The following is a 22,063-nucleotide window of genomic DNA, read 5'->3' as shown; positions in this document are numbered from 1 at the left end:
AAGTCTTCAAGAGGAGATTGGACAGACATGTTGCTGGGATTATTTGATCTCAGCCATATTCCTGCCTAGAGCAGGGGAGTTGGACTCAGTCATCTTTCAAGGTTCCTTCAAGCCCTTAATTTATATGATTCTATGATAAGAAGCCGGGGGGAAAGCATCTAACTTGAGAAGTCTGGCTTTATCAATATGACACAGTACTGTGTTACAGACTCAGGCTTATGGGGGACCCAGTGGCTATGCTACTGGGACAAGAGAAGAGCAAAATCATTACAGGTGCTGGTACCTGGCCTCTGCCTCTACAAGACACCTGTATGTGTCTGCTCAGGATTAAATTCTGGTTTCTATCCTGGGGCAGCCACTTGACACAAAATATGAGCAGAAAGTTCATTATCTAGTATAGTGGTTCTCAGCCTAAAGCAGATAAACCAGAGTGACTGGATCCAGCACAGGGGATCAGCAGCAAACACCCCATCCTGATACATCCCCTTCCCTTCCCTTCCCTGCTTGTCACTGATCCTTGTCCTGCCACTGATCCCTTCTCTGCTCTCTCCTTCTCCCCTTGCTTACAGCAGGGGCTGCTTAATTCTCTCTCTCCCTTCTCGCTCCCCTATGGCAGGTGTTGCTTACCAGAGGTAAGTCCTCTTCCTCTCTCCCTCCCCTTCCTCTGAGATTGGCAGCCACTTCCCTCCCACCTCTCTCCTTCCCCCCACTTCCTTTGCCCCTGGAGGGGAACAATCTCAGGCACCCAGCCTACTGCCCTAAAAGTTTGAGCAGCACTGGTATAGTAAATGACCAATATTTTTAACATATCAAAAGAAGTGAAATCAATAAAAATCTGAAACATGAAGCTCTAGAACTGCTTAAACAGTTGTATGTAATAATAGTGTACTCTCTTTGGTCAAAACAAGAGGTAGCAAACCTGCCATGAAGCCTCTATTTAGCTATAAATCTTTGTGATTGAACATTTGCACCAACCAACGAGAAGGCAGCTTTCTTTAGAAAATAAGTGAACTACAAATGAAAAGTTGATTGAAATGGAGGCTTTCTGCAAGGTGATTGAAACTGCTGATGTAAATCACCTTTAGCTTAAATCAGTCCTGGCTGTTCTGTAGCTTTGTTCCCTAAGCTATAAAACATGGTTAGTGGTACTCCTCTACCTTGCTGGCCATTGCCAGGCTTTATTCACTCAGATTTGGAACAAATTTGGAGGAAAGGGGCTGTATAAATGTCAGGGGATGTTATAGATGAGCAAAGGAATGAGGTGGGGCAGCAGTGAGAGAGACAAAGTCCATATGCCATCATTCATACAGGTGCATGATGGTAACTTCATTCCCTAGTCAGGCCCGGGCCACTGTAAATTGTGGAGACAAAAAAAATCTCACTGTAATGCTTCTAGTGGGGCTTTCCATACCAAAAAATCTGAGCTGCTTTCCTGCCCTCCCATCTCACAGAGCTGTACTTCATTCAGGTCCCATTCACATCTCTATAGGATGCCCTAGGTCTCTTGATCAGGGATTCTGTGCTTTTGAACTGTCACTCCCCTCCTCAAATGTGGGAGCAATGGTCCCTACTGGCTCCACAGAGGCGGGACTACTCCCTGCTCTCCTAGACCTTCTTGGTATGGACAGTGCTTGTTCACAGCTGGTGCACAAGGGAGACATTTCTGTTCTCTGTAGTGCTGGGTACTCTGCTCCTTATTTCTTTCACTGCATTGGTGTCCCACAGACAGTAAGAAGGCACCTCCCCAGTTTTGATAACTAAGCTGTGGAATATCATTCTGGCAGTTCTTCATTCCTCCTCTAGATTGTGTTCAGATGTACTTTTCTGAAAGTGTCAAAATGTTGAAAACTGAGACAGAAACTGTTCTCTCAGCTGCTTCTCCTCTTCTGCCTAGGTCGTGACGAACAGGGACACTGAGGAGACTTTGCTGTGCATAGCGTATGTTTTTGAGGTCTCCACTAGTGATCATGGTGCTCAGCATCACATCTACCGGCTGGTGAAGGACTAAAGACTCTCTACCCCTGGACCGCCTATGGGAATATATATCTGAGGGAAAAGCCCGTGCCTGAACCACCCCCACCCCTTCCTGATACCAAACTGAGAAATAAACTTACAGATATTGTGTATTTTCAGAAAAGCACCTGTGAGCTGTTTTGTGACCAAAAGGGGGGAAATAATTCTGTGTCTTCAGGTTCATACAATGGAGAAAAGTCTTGGAATTACCAAAGGGACTGAAAATCAAGGGTCACCACGTACTTCAGTCTCTGCTAAGCCCTCCTTTGGGCTCCACATTACATATGGAAAGCTAAGTTTCAGAACAGAATAATAGGGTGCAGAGGTGCATGTGTACAAGCAGTCTCATACCCATAGGTACACAAACCCACACATGGATGCTTGTGTACAGTCACAGAATCAAGAAGGTGGCTTATGTGGAGGCATGAGGATTATGTGCACATATGCAGTAACATATGGTTTTGGAAGTCCATGAGTCACCACACTGACATGGTTAGATGGTAATACATGTGCAGAGGTGTGTACAGTTGGACATGCCCAGCAGTAACTGTGTGCACACTTATTTCTGCATGCAATACAAAAGCAGGTGCATATACTGTAGATGCTTATATATAGCACCATATGTCTGCGTGTGTCCAGCTACACGTTTTGCAGGGCCATTCCTCCCAGTAAGATTTGTTACCTGAGCACTTGGTAACAAATCTCAGCCTTTCTTAGCCTTTTTTTGCAGGGCTAAGGAAAACCAAGCGTTACTCCACCACGCTGGGGTTGTGTGAATGACAGTTCTACCTGTAAAGCTTTCCTTTGGAATGCCGATTTGCTCCCTACCTCTCAGGTCCTGTGGTGGATGTCTGCTCTTTCTTGTGTACTAAGTTCCAATGGTCGATACCCATTTGTGGCAGGCAGTGGCATGCAAAAGTGTCACTGAGAGCACTGTTCCTCAGTGGTGGTATGTGAGAAGGGTTAAAACACAGCTTGGCTTTCAGAGGCCTGGCTCAGCTTGCAGGGCAGGCACTTAGAAGAAAAAATCTCTGTTCTCCTTGTAAACGGAGGCCATTTGTTCTGGAGTTACTGAGAGATGAGGTTATCAGTGTAGAGAATAGCTTTCAGATAGCTTTGAGGGAGCCAAAGACGTGTTGCTGCAGCTGAGCTAACAGTGTGACATCTCCAGGTATGGTACTGCAATACTCATTTTAGAGATGACTTTAACAACTTGGAAATAATTTAGCAGAGCGTCCCTTACAATATGACTGTGCACACTTTCTTCAGACCTTTTTCACCTACTTCTATCACATTCTTGCCAGGCAGCTGCATTCTAGCAAGCATTGGGAGACCCAACCCAACGTCCCTAACATATCAGTGCTTCTGGGGAAGTCCTGTTTGAGCAGTCCTGAGGCAGGGCTCGGAGAAGACTAGAAGCAGGGCAGAGAGTCAAGGACACACCGTTGCATTGCCAGCCTGTCTAGTTCTTTAAAACATTGCACTGTTCACACACCAGTAAAAAAATCCATCCCTTTCTACCCAGAACAGAAGGGCACAAATTGCACTTCACTAGCTGCTTTTTGAAGCTGTGTGCGCCTGAATGATCTCAGCTGAATGACACCAGTGAGATGCACTGTGTGTGTAAATAGCAGCTTTCTGCTTCACATGAGTCAAACAGCTGCTCATCATCCATCCCAGCAGTGAGCCAGGTCACACAAAATGATGTTTTGAAACATCAGTAGCAACCAGTGCACTGCCTATACCAGCACTCTGCCTACTGCAGTCACCAGTGGGGCTGTCAAACCATTGTTACTGGAAGTGAGTCAGTGCAGTGCTACAGTGGCAGGTTATGGGATACAGCTTGCCAGGGTGGCTAGCTGCAAGGCAGTGAGCCTGTTGGCAAGAGAGATAGGTAGTAGATGCAAGCTGTAGAGAGGCAGGCTAAAGCAATATGCCTGCTAACTGGGAAAAATGGAAAAACCCTTGAGCTTGGCTCTGAGGATCAGAGGGCAGGTGAGTGGAAGGGGGTGGAATATAGGACCAATAAACCTGACTCCTGGTATAGAGCTTCAGACTGGCCCATGCTTGGTTGAGGAGAAGGAACTCTGGAGGGAGAAGTTTTGTAAGCACTTATGCAGGTAGTCTGTTATTCAGCTGTTGATCTTGCTGTTTGATCAGAGGCTTAATGGCTACAAGGGTGCTTGGAGGTCATAGGGGGTGCCTAGGAGGCACTCTATGCAAGATTCAAGGACCCAGAGGGCTTAGGATGTGAGGGAAAGCCCTGCAAGGACCAGGAATCTGGTGGGCTGAGGGGCAGAAGTCCTGGCAAAAGCCCTGTAAGGACCAGGGGTCCAGTGGGCTGAGTAGCTAGAACCAAAATAGAGGCCTGCTAGGACCAAGGGTCTAGTGGGTGGAGCGGGCTGAAGCAGAGAAGGCAAAAGAAGCTGCGTGAGCTGATGTGCAGATAAGGTCAGGGGCCCAGGGAATTTTGCAGTTGGGGAAACAGCCTTGCAAGGGCCAGGGACCCAATAGGCTCTAGCCCAGGGAAGGTGAGAGATTTCAGTGAAGGAAGACCCACCTCTAAGGCATGAAAGTGGTTGTGGGGGAGGCTGGAGGTCAGTAGACCATGTCCAGCAACAGCAAGATACAAAGCCAGGGGCCCAGGGAAGGCAAACCCCTGGGGAGAGAGAAAGCAGGGAGCACCAGAGTGAATAGAGACACCAAAGATCTTATCCCGGCCCTAGGGACAGCCTTGTCAACTTCAAGGCATGGCAGATAGATTAGGTGGAGCTGGGGAAGGTTCAACAGGTAGGATTAACTTGACCCTAAGGGAGCATGACAGCTATGCAGGAGCCATTACCGGCTGACTCTATGCTAGGATCAGTTGCAGTTTTGGGAGCAAAACATTAGAAGAAAGGTCTGATTTACACACAGATCTGATTGGCAAGAATGGGGAAGAAGTTCAGTTGATTGGAGCAATATTGTTTTGGGCTCTATACAATCACTTATAGGAGGGGATTGCACCCAACCTGAGGAGCTTGCAGTATAAAGTAGTGGTACTCAACTCTTTTAGACTCCAGGCATCCTTCCAGACTCTGCTGAATTTAGCAGCGCCTCACTTCAGAATCTGGTTTCACTCCTTGTGACCATGAAAAAACAACAGAGCAATTCTTCCGTTGCAAAGAACTCAAGAAAACCACAACAGGTTTAAAACGGTCTTGATACTATAAATTCCTATTTGAAATTTCTGGGTTTCTGTTGTGAATGATGTGTAGGTGTTTGTATAGCTAACAGCACTAATGTTGGTAGCACCCTGTGGCACCCTCAAGAATCTCGGGGCACCACAAAGTGAGAATTGCCCTGGTTTAAGGAGACAAGATGCACGAACAGCAGGAGGAGAAATGAAGAGGTTGAGCAACATGCCAGGGCAACCCAGAAGCAGTAGCAAAGCCACCAGGTATACATAGCACCCAAGGGACTTTGTCACACTCCAGTGCTTTGGTCATTCACCCATGCTGACTGTTCTGACGGCTGCTAGAAGATGGATTTGGCAAGTTGGGTTCATGTCTGAGCATACAGTTGGTGTAAGAACAATAACTGCTTGTCTTTATGGCTACCTTGCAGTATCTGCATCCTCATTACTGTTTGTTTGTCACAACAGGTAAGAAAGCCCTGGCAGCACAACCTACAGCTCCTTCCTGTCTAACATCACCAGCAGGCTTTCATTGCTGGGAGAACACTCCCTGGCTAACAAAGTCAGAAGCACAAATGAATAAAGGAGCTGCCTGGTTTAGCTGGATTTTAAAAGCAGAGATGTAATTCATGGGCTTTTAAGTGGGTGGCCAGGTAAAAAATACTGAGACTAAAGTTTTATGAATGAATTTGCAGGAAACTAATCACTTTGGAGCTACTCAATAGATCCTTGTTATCTCATGCCCCAGCCCCCCAGTGGAGATCTGTAGAAATTAGTGGAAGAGGAACTTTCCAGTCCTCTCTAATGCTGGGTTTCTGGGGCTAAGGCTCCATCCCACCCACCCAGAATATATTTCCAAGAGAGGTAATGTGACTCCTTACATGTTGACATTATTTTTCTTGAAGATTTTGTAAACCTTTACACTCCTACCAGTTGTTCCTATCATGTTTCATGGAGTATGATAGGAGTGTTGTGGCCATAGTGATCCAAGGAATACATGAGAAGCAAGGGTTTTTCTGAGTGGCATGCTTTATTGGACCAACTGTGCCCAAAAGCTTATCTAACATCTCTCCCAGCTATAAATCTAATCCAATAAAATATATTCCCCAAAATCCTGTTTCTCATGTTTTATAGAAACCAATAAGCAAATGTCTGTGTGATTTTTTTTTTTTCTTCCCCCTCCTTAATATTTGGTCTTCATGTGTGATCATGGAGTATGAAGAAGGTTACACCTCTTAAAATACTGTAGCTTTAACTGGCTAGAAGCCATTTTGCCAGACTTTCAACTGAATATTTTTTCAATTTTGCATACAGTCTTGTCCCTTTTTTGCAATTTTTGTTCTTCTATATTTATCTAGACCAGTGGTCTCCAACCTTTTTAAAGCAGGACATCACCTTTTGGCATTTAAAAGCAACCGAAGTTCTACCATGTACCGATGCCTTTCCCCGCCCGCCCCCCCCCCCGCCCCGGGTAAGTCTGTGGGAAGGGAAGCAGGGGGCAGATCAAGGCAGAGGGAGAAGACATTATTTGGGGGCATGCCTCCCCAGCAGGTCAGTCCCACCCAGCCGTGGCCCCACTCAGCTTACCCCTGTTCCTGCCTCTGTGGCTGTCCCTCACCGTGAGGGCCTTGATCTAGCCCCTGCCCACTCCCTCCCCCAGCCCAGCAGGTCAGTCCATGGGGTACACACGTGCATGCATGCAGGCACTCAGCTCTCCACTCCAGCCTTGGATCGACTCCAAGAGGCTCCAGGATCTACCAGTAGATCAAGATCTACTGGTTGGTGACCACTGATCTAGACTCTCTGTCAAAAAAGGAGTGAGAGCTAAGAGCTGCCATTTTCCAAGGGGTACCTCAAGTCTAAAAAAGCTGAGGTCTGCTGCTGCAACCTCTGTGGTCTTTATGATTGTGTTTAATTTGGAAGATGATGTGATTCCTTGTAGACAGAAGAAGCAACATCAGTTCTGCAAATCAAAATGCTCATTTTCTTTGCCCAAATTATTCGAGTAGTGGCCAAAAAGAATATGTTATGTAACATTCTTTGGTACTGAAACTCCCAAAGTCCATTTTAAACCTATTAGTCTGTTTTAAACCTATTGGCTTGGATACTGGCAATAAGATGAAAAGAAAATGGTCTTAAAGAACCATAAGCAGATGGGAGTTGGCCTAGATGACCCTTGAGGTTCCTTCCAAACCTAAGGTTCTATGTTGCTGTAAGCGATTGTGTATTTACTGAGTGACAGGGGTGTACTGAAGAGATCCTTGTAGGCCCATTTGCATTTAGCGTCTTTATTAATGAACTGCAAGAAGGGGAAAACAGCATAATAATTAAATTTGCAGCTGGTACTAAAGGGAGGTGATGCAACAGAGCACTAAACCAGAGCTTGTGCTTCTGAACTATTAAGAGTGACTTTACCCCCACCAAATACTGGAGCAGAATCTCTTGGGAATCTGAAAGGAGAGATTTGAGATGTGATTTAAAATCCCTGTATAAAACAGGGACAGATGGCAGCAAAGAGCTGAATTAGCAACCTATTCAGAAGGCACCCAGTACCAGAGATGTGCTGAGGAATGAGGGTTTTGTGGGGTTTTTTTACATATTTAGTGCACTCTCAAAACCAAAAACATGTTGGATTCAAATGCTTCCCTTCCTTCTCCCCCCCTCAACCCCCACACAATTAAACTGTGGCTTCTTCCATCTTCCAAACTATGTGCAATGAAGTAACATGAGTACACCTTGGGATCTTAACGGCCCATGGAAAACAGATGTACAGTGGAGAATGAAGATTGCCTGCTCTGCAAAAGACCTAAGACTAGATCTTAAGTAGGCCTAACACTAGACCAAACCAGGCTTAGTTTTTCCCCAGGGATTTCCATCTTACTTGGGGCCCCATTTGTAGGGCTATATTGTAGTTTGCTCTTGCCAGGGAGTATGTAGGGAGCAAAATGCCTTTCTCCTTCTCTTCTGCTCTCCAAAAGCAGGTGTAGACCAGCTACCTTCATAGGCCTGAGCTCAGCTCAGCTCAAGGTGTAAGCAGGCCTAGCATTGCCAGCCACCTTTGGGGAAGTAGGGCTCCTATTCTCTTTGTCCCTAGTTGCCAGAACTGGCTGGGTATGGATTGAGATACGTTAGACCCCTCAAGAATGACAGTCTAGGGCCTTGAGCTGCAAGCGGGCCATGGTCCTTGCCTCTGTGGCTGCAGTGCAAATAGCCCTGTTTGCCTCCCTTCCCTTCAACTCCCTTGGGCCCTGAGCTGGGGGGGGAAGCAGGGCATCCTGTCCTTCCCTCCACTGTGGTGGCACGAATGGCCCTGTCCACCTCCCTTCTCTTCTCCTCCCTCCACTGGCCTCGCCACTATGGAGGCCATCCCCTAACAGCAGCTCCAAGCTCCACTCCCTGCAGGCGGCAGCACCATGATGGGGAGGGGGTATCAATTGGCTCAGGGCCTACTAAAAATTTAATCTGGCCCTGATGACAGTGATTATACTTCCGCAGCAAGCTCTTGGAGCAGGATGACTGCACTGTCCAGCAGGTAGCAGTGCCTTCAGTACTCTAAAGAATAAGGAAGTCCTGATTCACTTTCAGCTGAAAGCCAAAATTTTGGTTCTCTCCTGATGCTGCTCCTGGGTGATCTTATCAAAAACTTAATTGGGTCCAGGAGTCCTAGGAGCGGGTGGTCTCGATAGGAATGGGTCCCTCTTGTGCAAGCATTTGTATAATCCCAAGCAAAATGGAGAGCTGCAACACCTCATTAACGTCTGCAACAGATTATTTTAAAACACCAATTCCTGCACAGCGTCTGTAGCTGCAGTTTCCAAGTTGTCCCCTAGGTGTCACTGTGACCTGTTCTAATCTCAAAACAAATTTGAGCAAAGCATGTTGCTTTCTATAAAACTAAAGAGCAGTGACACCTAGTGCACCATAACTGAATTGCTGAAGGACAAGCCTGCCTACGGGGTTTTCACTTTATGCTGTACATGTGTTCCTGGAAAATGGCTCATAACTCGAATTCGCATAAAGCTAATCCACTTTACAATGTAACAAATAGGGGTTAATTCCAAGACCTCAACTGTACTGACCCCCAGACCATTTCTACCACTTTTACAAGATAATTTTCATACTCGCCAGCAGGCAGTATACACAAGCACAGGGCACTATCATAATGGGGATGGTAACTACAGAAACATGTTGCAGACAATGAGTGAGGAGCGCAGATCTACACATGAGACTATATTTTGGTGCATGTCATTCCCACAATGCACCGCTCAAAGCAGCTGACTGTGAGCTTCCACCACACTGATTGCATAAGAGTGAATTGACCTTGCATATAACAAATTTTTGGTATAAAAAGGGTCATCGCGTAAGAGTGAATTTGCACATGAAGAACCCCCATAAAATGAAGGAAACCTGTATTTAAATCTCATGTCACCTCAGCCCTAATCCACAGCATGAAGCAATACAGCAAAGCAACAATGTTACACTAAGGAACAAAATAACCTTGGAAAGATATTTATTTCCATGCAGTACTTGCATCAATTAATACAGTCTGACCTGGAAATCCTTAAATAGTTGCCCAACTGTCTCTTCTGTGTCATAAATCCCTCCTGCCAGCCTGCACATAATAGAAATTCCCGTGATTTTAATGTCCTGGTTGAGGGTGTTTCCTTATGCATTTGGTGGCAGAAAATGGATCAGTCTGTCTGACATCACTGGAGACTGAATTCTTTTGTCCATAGAAAGAAGAGAACAAGTGCACAATTCCCCTTACTCAAATGTAAGAGGCCTTGTGTAGGCACCAGGCCAGTGCCAGGTACATACATGTTGGGGCCTTACACTGGCAAAGCTAGACTGGTGTAAGAATCCTTAGTGGAGAAAAGCTCTAAAAGATTCACATGGGAAAAACACAAAGAATAAGCTAAACCCACACTGGCAAACATGGTACAATGGCAAGATATAATAAAAACCCATGAGCAAGCTGAAGAATGCATTGGACGTCAGGCAAGATTACAGGGTGTAATGTGGGGAATGCCTTTCATGCAGATGCCTCTTTCCCCTGGTAGGGGCTGCAGGTTGTGCTTGTGGCACCATCCCCCAGAGCATCCCACGTAACCCCACTTCCTTGGCATTGACTATCTGTGACTGGGGCCAGAAGAATATGCATTGTCCCTAACTGCTAATCCCAGTGAAAAACCCAACAGAAAGTTCAGGCATATGGAGTCTGCATTAATTTTTCTCCAGTCTGACAATTCTGGGAACAGCTTCCCTTGAGGAAGGATCCCAGAGCAGTGGCCTTAATAGAAATATCAGTAAGCCAGAAAGCAGAGGGGCCTTGGTATGGATTAAATGGACTATATCCTTATGCAGAAGTGGGGAAAATCCATGCACTTTGGGTGCTCTCGCTCCCGCTAAGGTAGCGCTCTCTTGACAGAATGATTCTCACAACTTCCCCAGATGGACATTTCCCTGGGAGGACCCTGCCAACCCATTGTAATTAAGGCAGAATAATGCATCTTCAAGCATATTTTAAAGAAAACTTGAAGAACAACTGCACAGCAGGCATCCATCCTGGAAAAGATTATATTTGTGAGAGAGACAGTAGTGTCCACAAACTCTGCTTATGAAAAAGCCCCCACTTTACTAGGTGTTACATTTATACATAGCAAAAGTCATTCCCCTCATCCAAAGACACAAACAAGAGGAAGAAGATAATTATACAGCCCATTTTACAGGTATGGTATTGAGGCACAAGCAGATGAAGTGAATCACCGAAGGTTGCAAAAGGAGTCTAAGACAGAGCTGGGAACTGGACCTAGATCTTCTTAATCCCAGTCCAACAACTTATTCATAAGATCACCCTTCCCCTGAAATGGAGTCTGGTAAAGCCTAACTGAGGAAAAGATAAGAAGGTATGCTACATTAGCATTATAGATGAGGGAAGTAAGACAATTAAAAGGGCTCTTACAAATACATCAGCCAAAAGGAAACATGAGAGAACTAGTGGGTAAAAAAATCTGTAATCACCTGCAGGATAATGGCTCCTTTAGTAATAACTTGCAGGGAGTCTGACAGGACAAATCATTCCAAACAAAATTTGATCTGCGATAGTGCCGGACAAATTCTGATTGCACTGTAGAATTAACTACTGATTGAAAAGAATAGATGGTTTTCTCTATGGACTGAAGTGGAACATTTAATAGTGTCTCAGGAAATTAATAACATAAGACATTGAAAAAGTGTCTGTAAGAAGGGAGATATAGATGGGAGGATAAGGGTCCATCTTTGAGAAACCAAAGTATCACAGAAAAGGAGCACCAAACAGTCTGGAACTCTTGAGACCTGACTAGATGGCATTACCAGTTGTGACAGCTCACATCACCCCTGCAGATACTTGAAACATTACAGCCCAGGCAGAACAAGAAGGCCCTGCATTCATCCTTTCCACAAACATTGAGTCCAAAGCATGTTTCATGTGAGGCGAGTTCATTTGAATTCATTCATCTGATAAAAGAAACCACAGTCAAAGCTAAGAGAGGTGATGCTCATGTACATGCCGCTACAGGCAGAAATGCTTTATAAAGGAGCTTCCTGATGCCTTAGTGGCAATAGTGTCAAAATACCCCATGTTTTCACATAGGCAATAACATATGTGTTGACAAGCCTGCAGATGCAAATACCCCCAGGTTCAACTCCTTACTTGCCTCCCTAGGACTTTCACAGGTGACCTCTGATCCAGTCCAAACATCTGGTTCAACCCTGGACCTAAGCATTGGTTTAGATATTTAGACTGAAGACATCACAACCCAACCTTATCTTAGACAAGTTATTGCATTAAGAAGGTGGTCATGGATCTTCTGGCTCCCAGACAACAAGATGCACAAGTCTGTGCCAGGAAAATTCATGAATTCCAACCAGTTCAAAGCCAGCTAAGGGACAGCTGTCCACAGAACAAAAAGTTAAGCATCTGAACAAAGAATCTAGCTTCAATTTTACATAAGTTGGTCTCCACAAAGCCACACTGCTCACACAGCTCTCCGTGATTTTCTGATATCTTGCACTAAATGAAGAAAAAGAAGAGGAAATCTGAGGGCTGATGGTAGAGAAGAAAAACTAATAGACAGTATATAGTACAATTAATTTCTTCAAGCCTGTGTTGAGATTGTATTGCAAGCTAAGAGAATGTTCCTATACACTCCGGTGAAGCTGCCAAATCCCACTGCAAGGAACTAACCCAGGTGGTAAGTGGCTTCATAATTCCAGAGTATCTGCAGTTCACCATCACCTGGCTTTGTGGGAATGACCATTCACCACAAGGAAGAGCCAAACAGCATTGATTCACCATGCTTGCACCTAGCATCGAACTTTTCCAGGGTTCCATACATTCACTCAGCAAGAAGTCCTGACATGCTAATGGAGTCTTGACTCAAGATTTGCAAATCTGACCCATGCCCTCCCTGACTTAGAGAAGAGAGTCAGAAGCAACTGGTGCCACTTGTGATTGAAGCAGTTAACACCATCCAGAGAAGGAAGTTCCTCTCCCCCTTCAAACATGAAATAATCCCGCCAACACTAAAGAAACCCACTCTGCACACGGCAGTTTTAGCCATTCTGCCTGGAGTCAATCTTCCCATTCCTTTGCAAGCTCACAGAGAAGCTAGTCAAAGGCCCCATGCAAACTCATCTAACTAAAACTAGTGTTCTAGACCTGGCACAATCTGGATTTGGGTCAGGGCACAGAAATGAAACCCCTTAAATGGCACTGATGGCTGATATCTTGCTGTCCATTGCCTTACAGCAGATATCTGTCTTCGTCCTCCTGGCAGCCTTGGCAGCATTTGACATTACTGATCATGAGATACAATTGTCTCATTTGACTGAGGTGGCAATCGATTGGGGTAATCTGCTAAAGTGGCTTGAGTTTTTCCTGGAAGAAATGCACCTAGTGATTAGTGATGGGAGACCATCATCACTAGACCTCTTGCTTGTGGAGTCCTACAATCATTTCTCTCTTTTCAGCTCTTCAACATCTACATGCCTCCGCTAGAGCAACAAGACAGATGACATAGACTCAAAGTGCAAGCAATAAAGGGGGTAAGGCTGTTGGGTTGAGGAAATCATTCTGAAGTGTTTGCAACCATGATAGTTTCTGTTGGTGAAAGGCAGGCAAGGTTCTTTGGGTAGATGTGATATCTTTTATTAGACCAACTAAATAGTTGGGGGAAAGTTCTTTGAAAGCTTTTAGGCACAAACACCCTTTGTCAGGCATAGGGAGAGTGCTAGTGTTGTGTTCTCCAAGATAAAAAAAGAAGCTAATTTACAACATGCAGGTCTGTGAAATGCAAATGAGTGGAAATTTGGAAGACAATGGGTAGAGATAGGAGGGGAGGGGGGCGAAAGGGATGGAAATATGTGAAGGAATGCAAGTGGTCAGCTGGAGGCAGATTACCTGATGTACCAAATGTCAGGAAGGTTGTAATGTGTCATGAATTCAATGTCTATATTAAGTCCATGATTTTTTTGTATCCAGTAGATTTATGAAGTGAAGTTCATAGGCCCATCTATGAAAGGCGTTTTGTAAATTCCCTTTGAGGATTAGAACTGAGAGATCGGAGAGGGAGTGAGAGTGATTGTCTTGTGAGAAGTGTGCACCCACAGGTAATTGGATATTTTTGCCTTTGATAGATTTCTGGTGTGCATTCATTCTGGTGCTCAAATGTTGTTTGGTTTCTCCTATGTATTTTCCATCAGGGCATTTGGCGCACTAGATGAGATATATTTCATAGATTTCATAGATTTCATAGACATTAGGGCTGGAAGGGACCTCGGGAGATCATCGAGTCCAGCCCCCTGCCCAAAGTGCAGGAAGTCAGCTGGGGTCATAGGATCCCAGCAAGATAAGCATCCAATTTACTCTTGAAGGTGTTCAATGTAGGTGCTTGAACCACCTCCAATGGCAGGCTGTTCCAGACCTTGGGGGCTTGGACAGTAAAGAAATTCTTCCTTATGTCCAGCCTGAAACGGTCTTGCAGGAGTTTGTGACCGTTCGACCTCGTCATCCCATGGGGCGCTCTGGTGAACAGATGTTCCCCCAGATCCTGGTGGTCACCCCTGATAAACTTATAGGTGGCCATCAGATCACCCCTGAGCCTACGCTTTTCCAGGCTAAAGAGTCCCATGGCTCTCAGCCTGTCATCGTAAGATCTGTTTTCCTGACCTCTGATCATGCGCGTGGCTCTCCTCTGGACTCTCTCAAGCTTCTCCACATCCTTTTTGAATTGTGGAGCCCAAAACTGGACGCAGTACTCCAGCTGTGGCCTCACCAAGGCCGAGTACAAGGGGAGAATGACGTCCCGGGATTTGCTCGAGAAGCATCTATGGATGCACGCCAGCATTTTGGTCGCTTTATTAGCTGCAGCATCGCATTGCAGGCTTATGTTCATCTTGTGGTCAATGATGACCCCCAAGTCTCTTTCTTCTGTAGTGCTAACCAACGTAGCACTGCCGAGCCTATAAGGGTGCTGCAGGTTTTTCCTCCCAAGGTGGAGAACCTTGCATTTTTCGGTGTTAAACACCATGAGGTTCTCATCTGCCCGTTTGCTGAGCTTGTCCAGGTCAGCCTGGATCACCCGCCTATCTTCTGGTGATACAGGTGTAAGATCCAGGAATGGTGATGGTTCTGTTGTGGGGTATAGTTATTGTGGGACTGGTGGAGATATGTTGGAAGGTTTTACATTTCTTGTCCTGGCATGGTCAGGATCCATTTAGTGTGGTTTGGGTTATAGGAAGTTTGCTTCTGGTGATGAGGTTGGAAGGTTTGGTGCTTGTTTAAAGGCTAGGATGGTTGGCTCTGGAAATATTTATTTAAGAACTGGGTCTTCTTCTAGTATGGGTTACAATTGTTTGAGGATATCTGATACTCCAGGTAACCTGCCTCCGGCTGACCACTTGCATTCCTTCACATATTTCCTTCCCTCCCCCCCATCTCTACCCATGGTCTTCCAAACTTCCACTCAACTCATTTGCATTTTCACAAAACTGCATGTTGTAAATTAGCTTCTTTTGTATCTTGGAGAACATATAACACCAGCAGAGTCTCCCTATGCCTGATGAAGGGCATTTGTGCCTGAAAGCTTCTATTCCCAACTATTTAGTTGGTCTAATAAAAGATACCACATCTACCCAAAGAACCTTGTCTGCCCATGTCCTTAGACCAACGCGGCTACAACCAACAACTCTGTTGGTGAATGGCACAACAAGTCAATTCAGTCCCTAGGGGTGATCCTAAGTTCCTCATGTAGGAACATGTATGAGTTATGCTTTCTATCCTCTCTGGATAGTAAGGAGTCTGTCCCATCTTGGCAAACAATGACTTGGTCTCAGTTATTTGTTTGTTGCTTTATTGCTTTTTAGCTAGGCGAGTGGTTCTCAACCTTTCTTGTACAAGGACCCATTTGTAAACATAAATGGCCAGTCCTGACCAAGTACACCTCACGCCTGACCTACTGCCCCCTGTCCCCAGGCCCCAGCTCCCCAGTGTGTGAGGTGGGGGGGGGGAAGTTGTCCCTGGCAGGCTGGAGCTCTGCCAGCCTACAAGGGAAAACCCAAGGTTTCCCATGCTTTTCTGTTTTTAAAGTTTGTTTGCGACCCTTTCATAAACTCTTGCGATCCACTTTTGGGCCATGACCCATAGGTTGAGAAATACTGAGCTACACTACAGAAGTACGATAGATTTGGACAGGAAGCCATCAGTGCTTAGAAAACTCCAGCAGGTACAGAACACTGTAGGATGTCTTAAAGGTACCCAAAGCTGTCCTCCCCTCTGGGTTTCCTTAGAACAGGAGTGCACAAGTTAAACTTTACTGAAGACCACTTCTATTTTCCACTGGAGGGCTGCTCCTGGTGGAATCTGCTGTGACCAGATGGAAGCAAGCCAGGAGTGGGCAAAATGCAGCTCATGGGCCAGATGCAGCCTGCTAGGCTATTCTATCTGGCCCACGGGCCCCTAAAACATTTAGAAAATTAATACTTATCTGCCCCTGGCTGCCTGTCATGTGGCCCTTAATGGCTTGCCAAAACTCAGTAAGTGGCCCTCCGCCTGAAATAATTGCCTGCCCCTGATGTAAGCCCTTAGTACATTTGCAAGTGGGAAACTGGACTGCACAAACAGGCACAAATACATGTGTAGATTAGCACCCTGCAGTAAGGACATGGAACTAGTTGCTGTTCTGCTTTTTAAATCTTTTTAAATTTAATAAAGTGGGTTAAGAAAGAAAATTATAGCAGGCTGTTGGGAGTGCCATGGAGAACTGCAGGATATCAAATCTGCCACAGAATATCAAATCAAATTCAAGGTCTTTGGACCTGTCTCCTCGTTTACACGACCTGTCCAGGATATCTAAAATATCACCTAAAGCTCTGGGATGAAGCCTGTGGCCGATAATGTCAGTCTTCAGGCACAAATGGAACTTCCTACAAAAGGGTAAAGTTCTTCTGTGTGGGAGATGGTTTTGCTGGGGACTGTAGAATTAACTTCCACCATAACTAAGGACCATCACAAACCAGACCACATTCTACTTCCAGTGCAAGGCATGCTTTTCCAAGCTGCTTTTTCTCATATGAACACAAAGTAATGTGATATATAGAAAGTAAAGCAAAGCATTTCCCTAACAAATACTTCTCTTCCCAGGAAGAAGATGAGAGAACAAATACATGACAGATATTAGTTACATTACTTCATGCATAAGCAATCAGCTCCTCTGCTGAGAAGCACATTATAAAATCTGTATAGATTAGAATAGTAGGGGACTGCATGGATCAACAAGGCACAGTTTTATATATTAGTCTTAATTATTATCTGGTAGAGGACAGAAAAACAAGCACATTAAAATGATCAGATGCTACTGAATGGGGAGGAGTGAGTGGCAAATGCCATGGAGCACATAAAAGCTGCTGGAGAGGTTTTAATTGATCACCTGATCACGCAGAAAAGTTCAGAGGGAGAGACTCAATGGGTCCTTCAGAGATTCTGGGATGGTGCATATGCCTGTTTGTGGCAGGCACAATGGGGCCATCTCTATAACCATGCTGATCTCCTAGCACAGGGGTGGGCAAAATGCGGCCCAGGGGCTGGGTGCGGCCCGCCAGGCCATTCTATCCGGCCTGTGAGGCCCCTAAAAAAATTAGAAAATTAATATTAATCTGCCCTGGGCTGCCTGTTATGCAGCCCTTGATGGCTTGCCAAAACTCAGTGAGTGGCCCTCTGCCCAAAATAATTGCCTGCCCCTGTCCTAACACCACCTGTACTTCTGCCACAGATCTGGGGCCAGTACTGTGGCAAGGAAGTTTGGTGCCTGGGGCAAAGCCTGCAGCAGCAGCAGCCTGCCTTTGCCCTGTGTACAGATCCAGGGGATACATGCCCCCACCATGCTTGCCTGGGAGTGCATGCAGTGGTGGGAGCTGTCCTCCCCTCACCCTTACACCCTACCAAATGAGCCACTTGGGGCTCTCCTGAGCCCTGCCCCAAGTGGGCAGTGCCTGTCTGTGCCCCTTTGCTTTGGCACTGGGGGCGGTCACTCTGCTCCCCCTCCCCCTCCCCACCCCCTTGTTATGGCACTGCCTGGGGCACTTCATCCCCTACTGCCCCCACTCTATCTGTCTCCCCAGGGGACATTGTGGCCTACAACCCCTCCCTCCCAGAGTGGGGGATAACAGTGCAGCTTAATTCCATACATTGTTGCAGACCAGGTTCTTTGGGGAGATGTGATATCTTTCATTAGAGCAACTAAATAGTTGGAAAAAATGCTCTTTGCAAGCTTTTGGGTGCAAACACCCTCCTTCAGGAAGAGGGAGAGTCTAAAGAAGGATGTTTGTACCTGAAAGCTTGTGAAGAACAATTTTTTCCAACTATTTAGTTGCTCTAATAAAAGATATCACATTTCCCCAGAGAATCTTGTCTTCCTCCATCCTTGGACCGACATGGCCACAGCCTACAGCCCCAATACATTTATGCTGCCTTTTCACATTAAATGTGTAGGGATTGAGGTGGTGTCCGAAGTACAAGACAGTGCGCTACCCCCCTGCCACGTTAGAGTCAGGGCATAGGACTGAGAAGCAATGGGGCTTATTACTCTGTGCAGCACAGGGGTTTGGGTTTGGGTTAGGTTCACAAGAGAGTCTCCCCAGCAAAACACGAGCCGGCCAGGGGACAGGGGACAGGGCTCTGGGCCTGCTGGTTTCATGGACGGGGGAAAGGCCTCACTGCCTGAACTTAGTCCTGCGGGTCTGGGCCAGACATTGTATAAACCAGTTTGAGCCAAATCCGTTAAGTGTGACACTGCATTCAACCAGGTTTATCTCAAACTGGTTTATGTGCACGGGACATGTGTTCCGCTACGGGTTCGGGCTGGTTTCTGATGATCGCCTAAACGGGGTGATGTGCAAGGCCCGCCCCCCGCCGGCGAGACCCTGCCCGGCTGCGCAGAGGGCGCCAGCACCCAGGGGCCGGCTGGCGAGGGGCGACGGGGGTGAGGCGGCCCCGGGGGAGCTGCTCCCCGCAGCGCGGCCGGCCGGCAAGGCAGCCGGGGGCAGCGGCAGCGACTCGCCCTGCAACCCGCGCCCGCACGGGCCGGGGCCGGGGCCGGGGCCGAGCCGCCCCCCGCGCCGCTGCCTCCCTCCCGGGCGGGAGCCGGCGCCTCCCCCCGGGCAGCGCCTCAGCCCCGCCCCGGAGCCCGCGCCCCGCCCCGCTTCCGCCGCCAGCGCCGGAGCCGCGTCCCGTCCCGTCCCGTCCCGCCGCTGCCCCCGGCCCGGCCCGGCCCGGCCTGGGTGAGTGGGCGCCGGCACAAGTTGCGGCCACCCCCGGCCGGGCGGGCCGGGATGGGGCTGATGGGGCGGGGGGCAATTGGGATGCAGCGTGTGGGGACTCGGCACGTGGGCGGCAGCGTGTGTGTGTGTGTGTGGAGCCTCTGTGTATGGCCCGCGTGTGTATCCAGTGTGTGTGCGCGCCTGCGTGTGTGTCCCAAGCCCCTGGAGAGACAGAGTGTCCCAAACCTCTTGTGTGAGTGTGGCCCAGGCTTGCCTGTGGTTGTATGTCCCAAGGCTGTTTAAGTGTATGTCCTGCTTGCGTGTGTCCTGTGCGTGTGGTCCAAGCCTGTGTGTGTGTGTGTATGTCCCAATCCTCTGGGGGCAGTGCTGTGAGCCTTTCTGTGCTTGTGTGTGTGCGTGTGTGCCCTAAGCCTCTGGAGCGAGAGAGAGAGTCCCCCAAACCTCTGCGTGTGTCCCCTGTGTGAGTGTGTCCCAGGCTTGTGTGCATGTGTCCCCCAATCCTCTGGGGGGGGGGTGTCCCAAGCCCCTAGGGCGTGTGTCTTTGTCTATGTGTGTGTCCCTTGTGTGTGTCCTGTATGCCTCTATCCTGTGTGTGTTTGTGTGTGCGTGTGTGTCCCAAGCTGGTATGTGTGCGTGCGTGCATGTGTATCCCAAGCCTTTGGGGGTGGTGGTGGTGGGGAGGTGTCTGTCCATCTGTACCAAGCTGGTGTCCACCTGATTCCCACAGAGATGGGAGAAGTTGGCAGCAGAGAGAAAAGGCTGTAGGTGTCCCCATACCGTCCCAGCCTGAAGTGCTGGGGTTGTCCCATGTCTCCTGATGAGGGGTCATTACCTGCCTCTGTGTTATTTGGGGCGGGGGGGGGGTTGCGCTGGCAGCCATGACCCCCCCCATGGCTTGGCCCCTGGGCAGGGGCTTGGGGGGCTGCTCTCTTCCCTGGCTCTCCATGCCTCAGGGGAGACACGGTACCTTGTGAGGCACAAAGTCCAGCTGGGTGCTAGGGAGCTAGGCTTGGAGGGGAGAGAGGGGCCTCGGGGCTTCCCTGCAGGTCAGTGTAGGGAGTGGTATGGGGGGCCGTAGGAGCCCTCTTGGATGCTACAGGCCGGAGCTGTCTGCCCAGACCTTTGCCCCCTTCCTACTGATTTCAGGTCACTGCCATTCTCCCTCCCCCCTGCACTTCGCGTTGGAAGGAAACATCGAGATGTGCTTCCTCTGGAGTCTGGGGGAGCTTGCTGTTGACTTAAGTTCTGTCAGGATGTGGGAGCTGTCTGGAGCTCGCGCCTCTGCGTGGCTGGTGGCTCCCAAGGGAATGGGAGAAGATGTGGCATGGGACCTGTGCAGAGAGCGGGGGTGTAACTGGATAAGGACGCTTATAAGGGACGGAGGCCTGCTGACAAAGGAATGTGGTTTGTGGGCTGCTGTTGCCTTGCATTGGCCTAACTCCTTTATTAATGCCATTCTTTTTATCCTGGTGAGGTGTTCCCATCATCTTGTGGTTAATGCCACAGGACTGGGAGGGAGAACACTTGAGTTCACTTCCCAGCACTGCTGTTGGCCTTTCGCACGTGACTTTAGCCCATCCACTAATAGCTTAATTTTGAAAGAGGTTGAGTGCGACTGTTGCCTCTGACAAGAACATGGATGCAAAACAACTGTGAAAATCAGGCCAGTTGCTTTTCTCTGCCTTTTTACCTGTAAAATGGAGCTAATCTGTGCCTTTACCATAGGGGTGGGAGCAGTTTAACTTGTCACTGTCTAGCCTTTTGATGTGCAGCTTGGGAATATGGGCTGAAGCCCCTCCAGGTATAGCTATAAGCCCCCCTTGATGAGGCAGGCCCTTAAGGGCATATCAGTGATCGCGGGACAACAAAAAGACAGAGTCAGGAGCGAATATCATAGATTCAAAACAAGTGCATCAAGGGTGGGGGGGACATGGGATGAACCACACTGGCCCTTGAATGAATCCAAGGAGCCAGGAGACACTGCCCAGTGAAACTGCCTGGAGATGTAAATGGATCAGGGACAGGAAAACGGCTCCACAGTCCTCAGGGGTCCTCCCAGCCAGAGCTTGTCATTGTCAGGAAAACAGTTTGATTGAAGGTGCTATGGAAATGCAAGCTACTGCTGTGTTTTGTGGTTAGTTGCTTTATCAGAGCTTGTGATGTCTAGGTCTTTAGTGACATTTAATTATATGCCAAAAAGCTGGATACAAATGCATTTCAGAAGCCAGGGGCACAGGAGCAACTTTAGCACTTAGGGCTTTTAAAATAGTTTACATGATTTCCTTCAATTTTAACATATTCTAAGCAACTCATTGTCATTAGTAAAACCAAGCATTAAAGGTGAAAGAAGCTGTAAACATTCAAGTCATTTTTCACTGTTTATGCTTCTTTCTTTTTTCAGTTTTTGCATCTTTCTCATCTTGAGTAATGCAAATTAAATGAGCTAATTTAGCTTCTGCATATAGATGGTTCACTTTCCTATTCTTAGTGCTGCAGAATTTGGATTGCAAACACTGCAAACAGGACTGGGGGTGTATAGCAAATTCATTCTTGGCTGCAGTGTTATGTTCAGTGTCCAGGCTTTCTTTTAAACTAACTGTTTCTAGCCCTTGGGATTACAAAGAAAAACTTGAACAGAGCACAGACAGTGAAATGTTGCTTACCTGTTGCTTACCTGATTTGGCCAGATAGGAGTGTGAACAGTTGTATTAATCCAAATGGAGATGTTAACTCTGAAACCCATAGACATCCTATCCATATCAACATTAATTTACCATATTTAATTATTTGAGTAGAAACATCCAAATGAGGTTTGTCATACAGCCCAGACTGTCCCTGTAGGTGCTAGAAATTCAGTTACCCTCTTTGTCCCTGCTGAAACGTTCAGCCTTCATCTGACAACTTCTGTGATGCAGTTATGTTTTTACAGTTAACCAACAAGAATGCCTAACTAGCAGCACGTTGAAACAGGGAAGCATGGGAACATCATGAAGTAAAACCAACAATAACATGAAAGTGAGCCATGATGAGTCTGCTGCATTGATTGGAGCATTCAGT

At 47.3% G+C, this 22,063-nt stretch overlaps 2 protein-coding genes across 7 annotated transcripts in view; both read left to right on the top strand.

Moving 5' to 3' along the window:
• TEAD4 (TEA domain transcription factor 4) overlaps window positions 1–2,137 on the top strand; it is an 84,518-nt gene extending 82,381 nt beyond the window's left edge. For all 5 annotated transcript variants that reach the window (XM_090043948.1, XM_090043947.1, XM_090043944.1 and 2 more), the window contains one exon: window positions 1,895–2,137. In XM_090043948.1, the coding sequence (XP_089900074.1) occupies window positions 1,895–2,008 (114 nt within the window). In that variant the 3' untranslated portion in view covers window positions 2,009–2,137. The remainder of the gene's footprint in view (window positions 1–1,894) is intronic.
• A 16,581-nt stretch (window positions 2,138–18,718) lies between these two features.
• Window positions 18,719–22,063, top strand: part of TSPAN9 (tetraspanin 9) — a 290,042-nt gene continuing 286,697 nt past the window's right edge. For both annotated transcript variants that reach the window (XM_090043919.1, XM_090043918.1), the window contains exon 1: window positions 18,719–19,006. The gene's annotated coding sequence lies outside the window, so the exon portion shown is untranslated. The remainder of the gene's footprint in view (window positions 19,007–22,063) is intronic.

This window comes from Crocodylus siamensis, chromosome 4 (assembly GCF_052110815.1).
Source record: "Crocodylus siamensis isolate JL-2025a chromosome 4, ASM5211081v1, whole genome shotgun sequence".
NCBI lineage: Eukaryota > Metazoa > Chordata > Crocodylia > Crocodylidae > Crocodylus > Crocodylus siamensis.
This window is presented reverse-complemented; position numbering and strand designations above follow the sequence as displayed.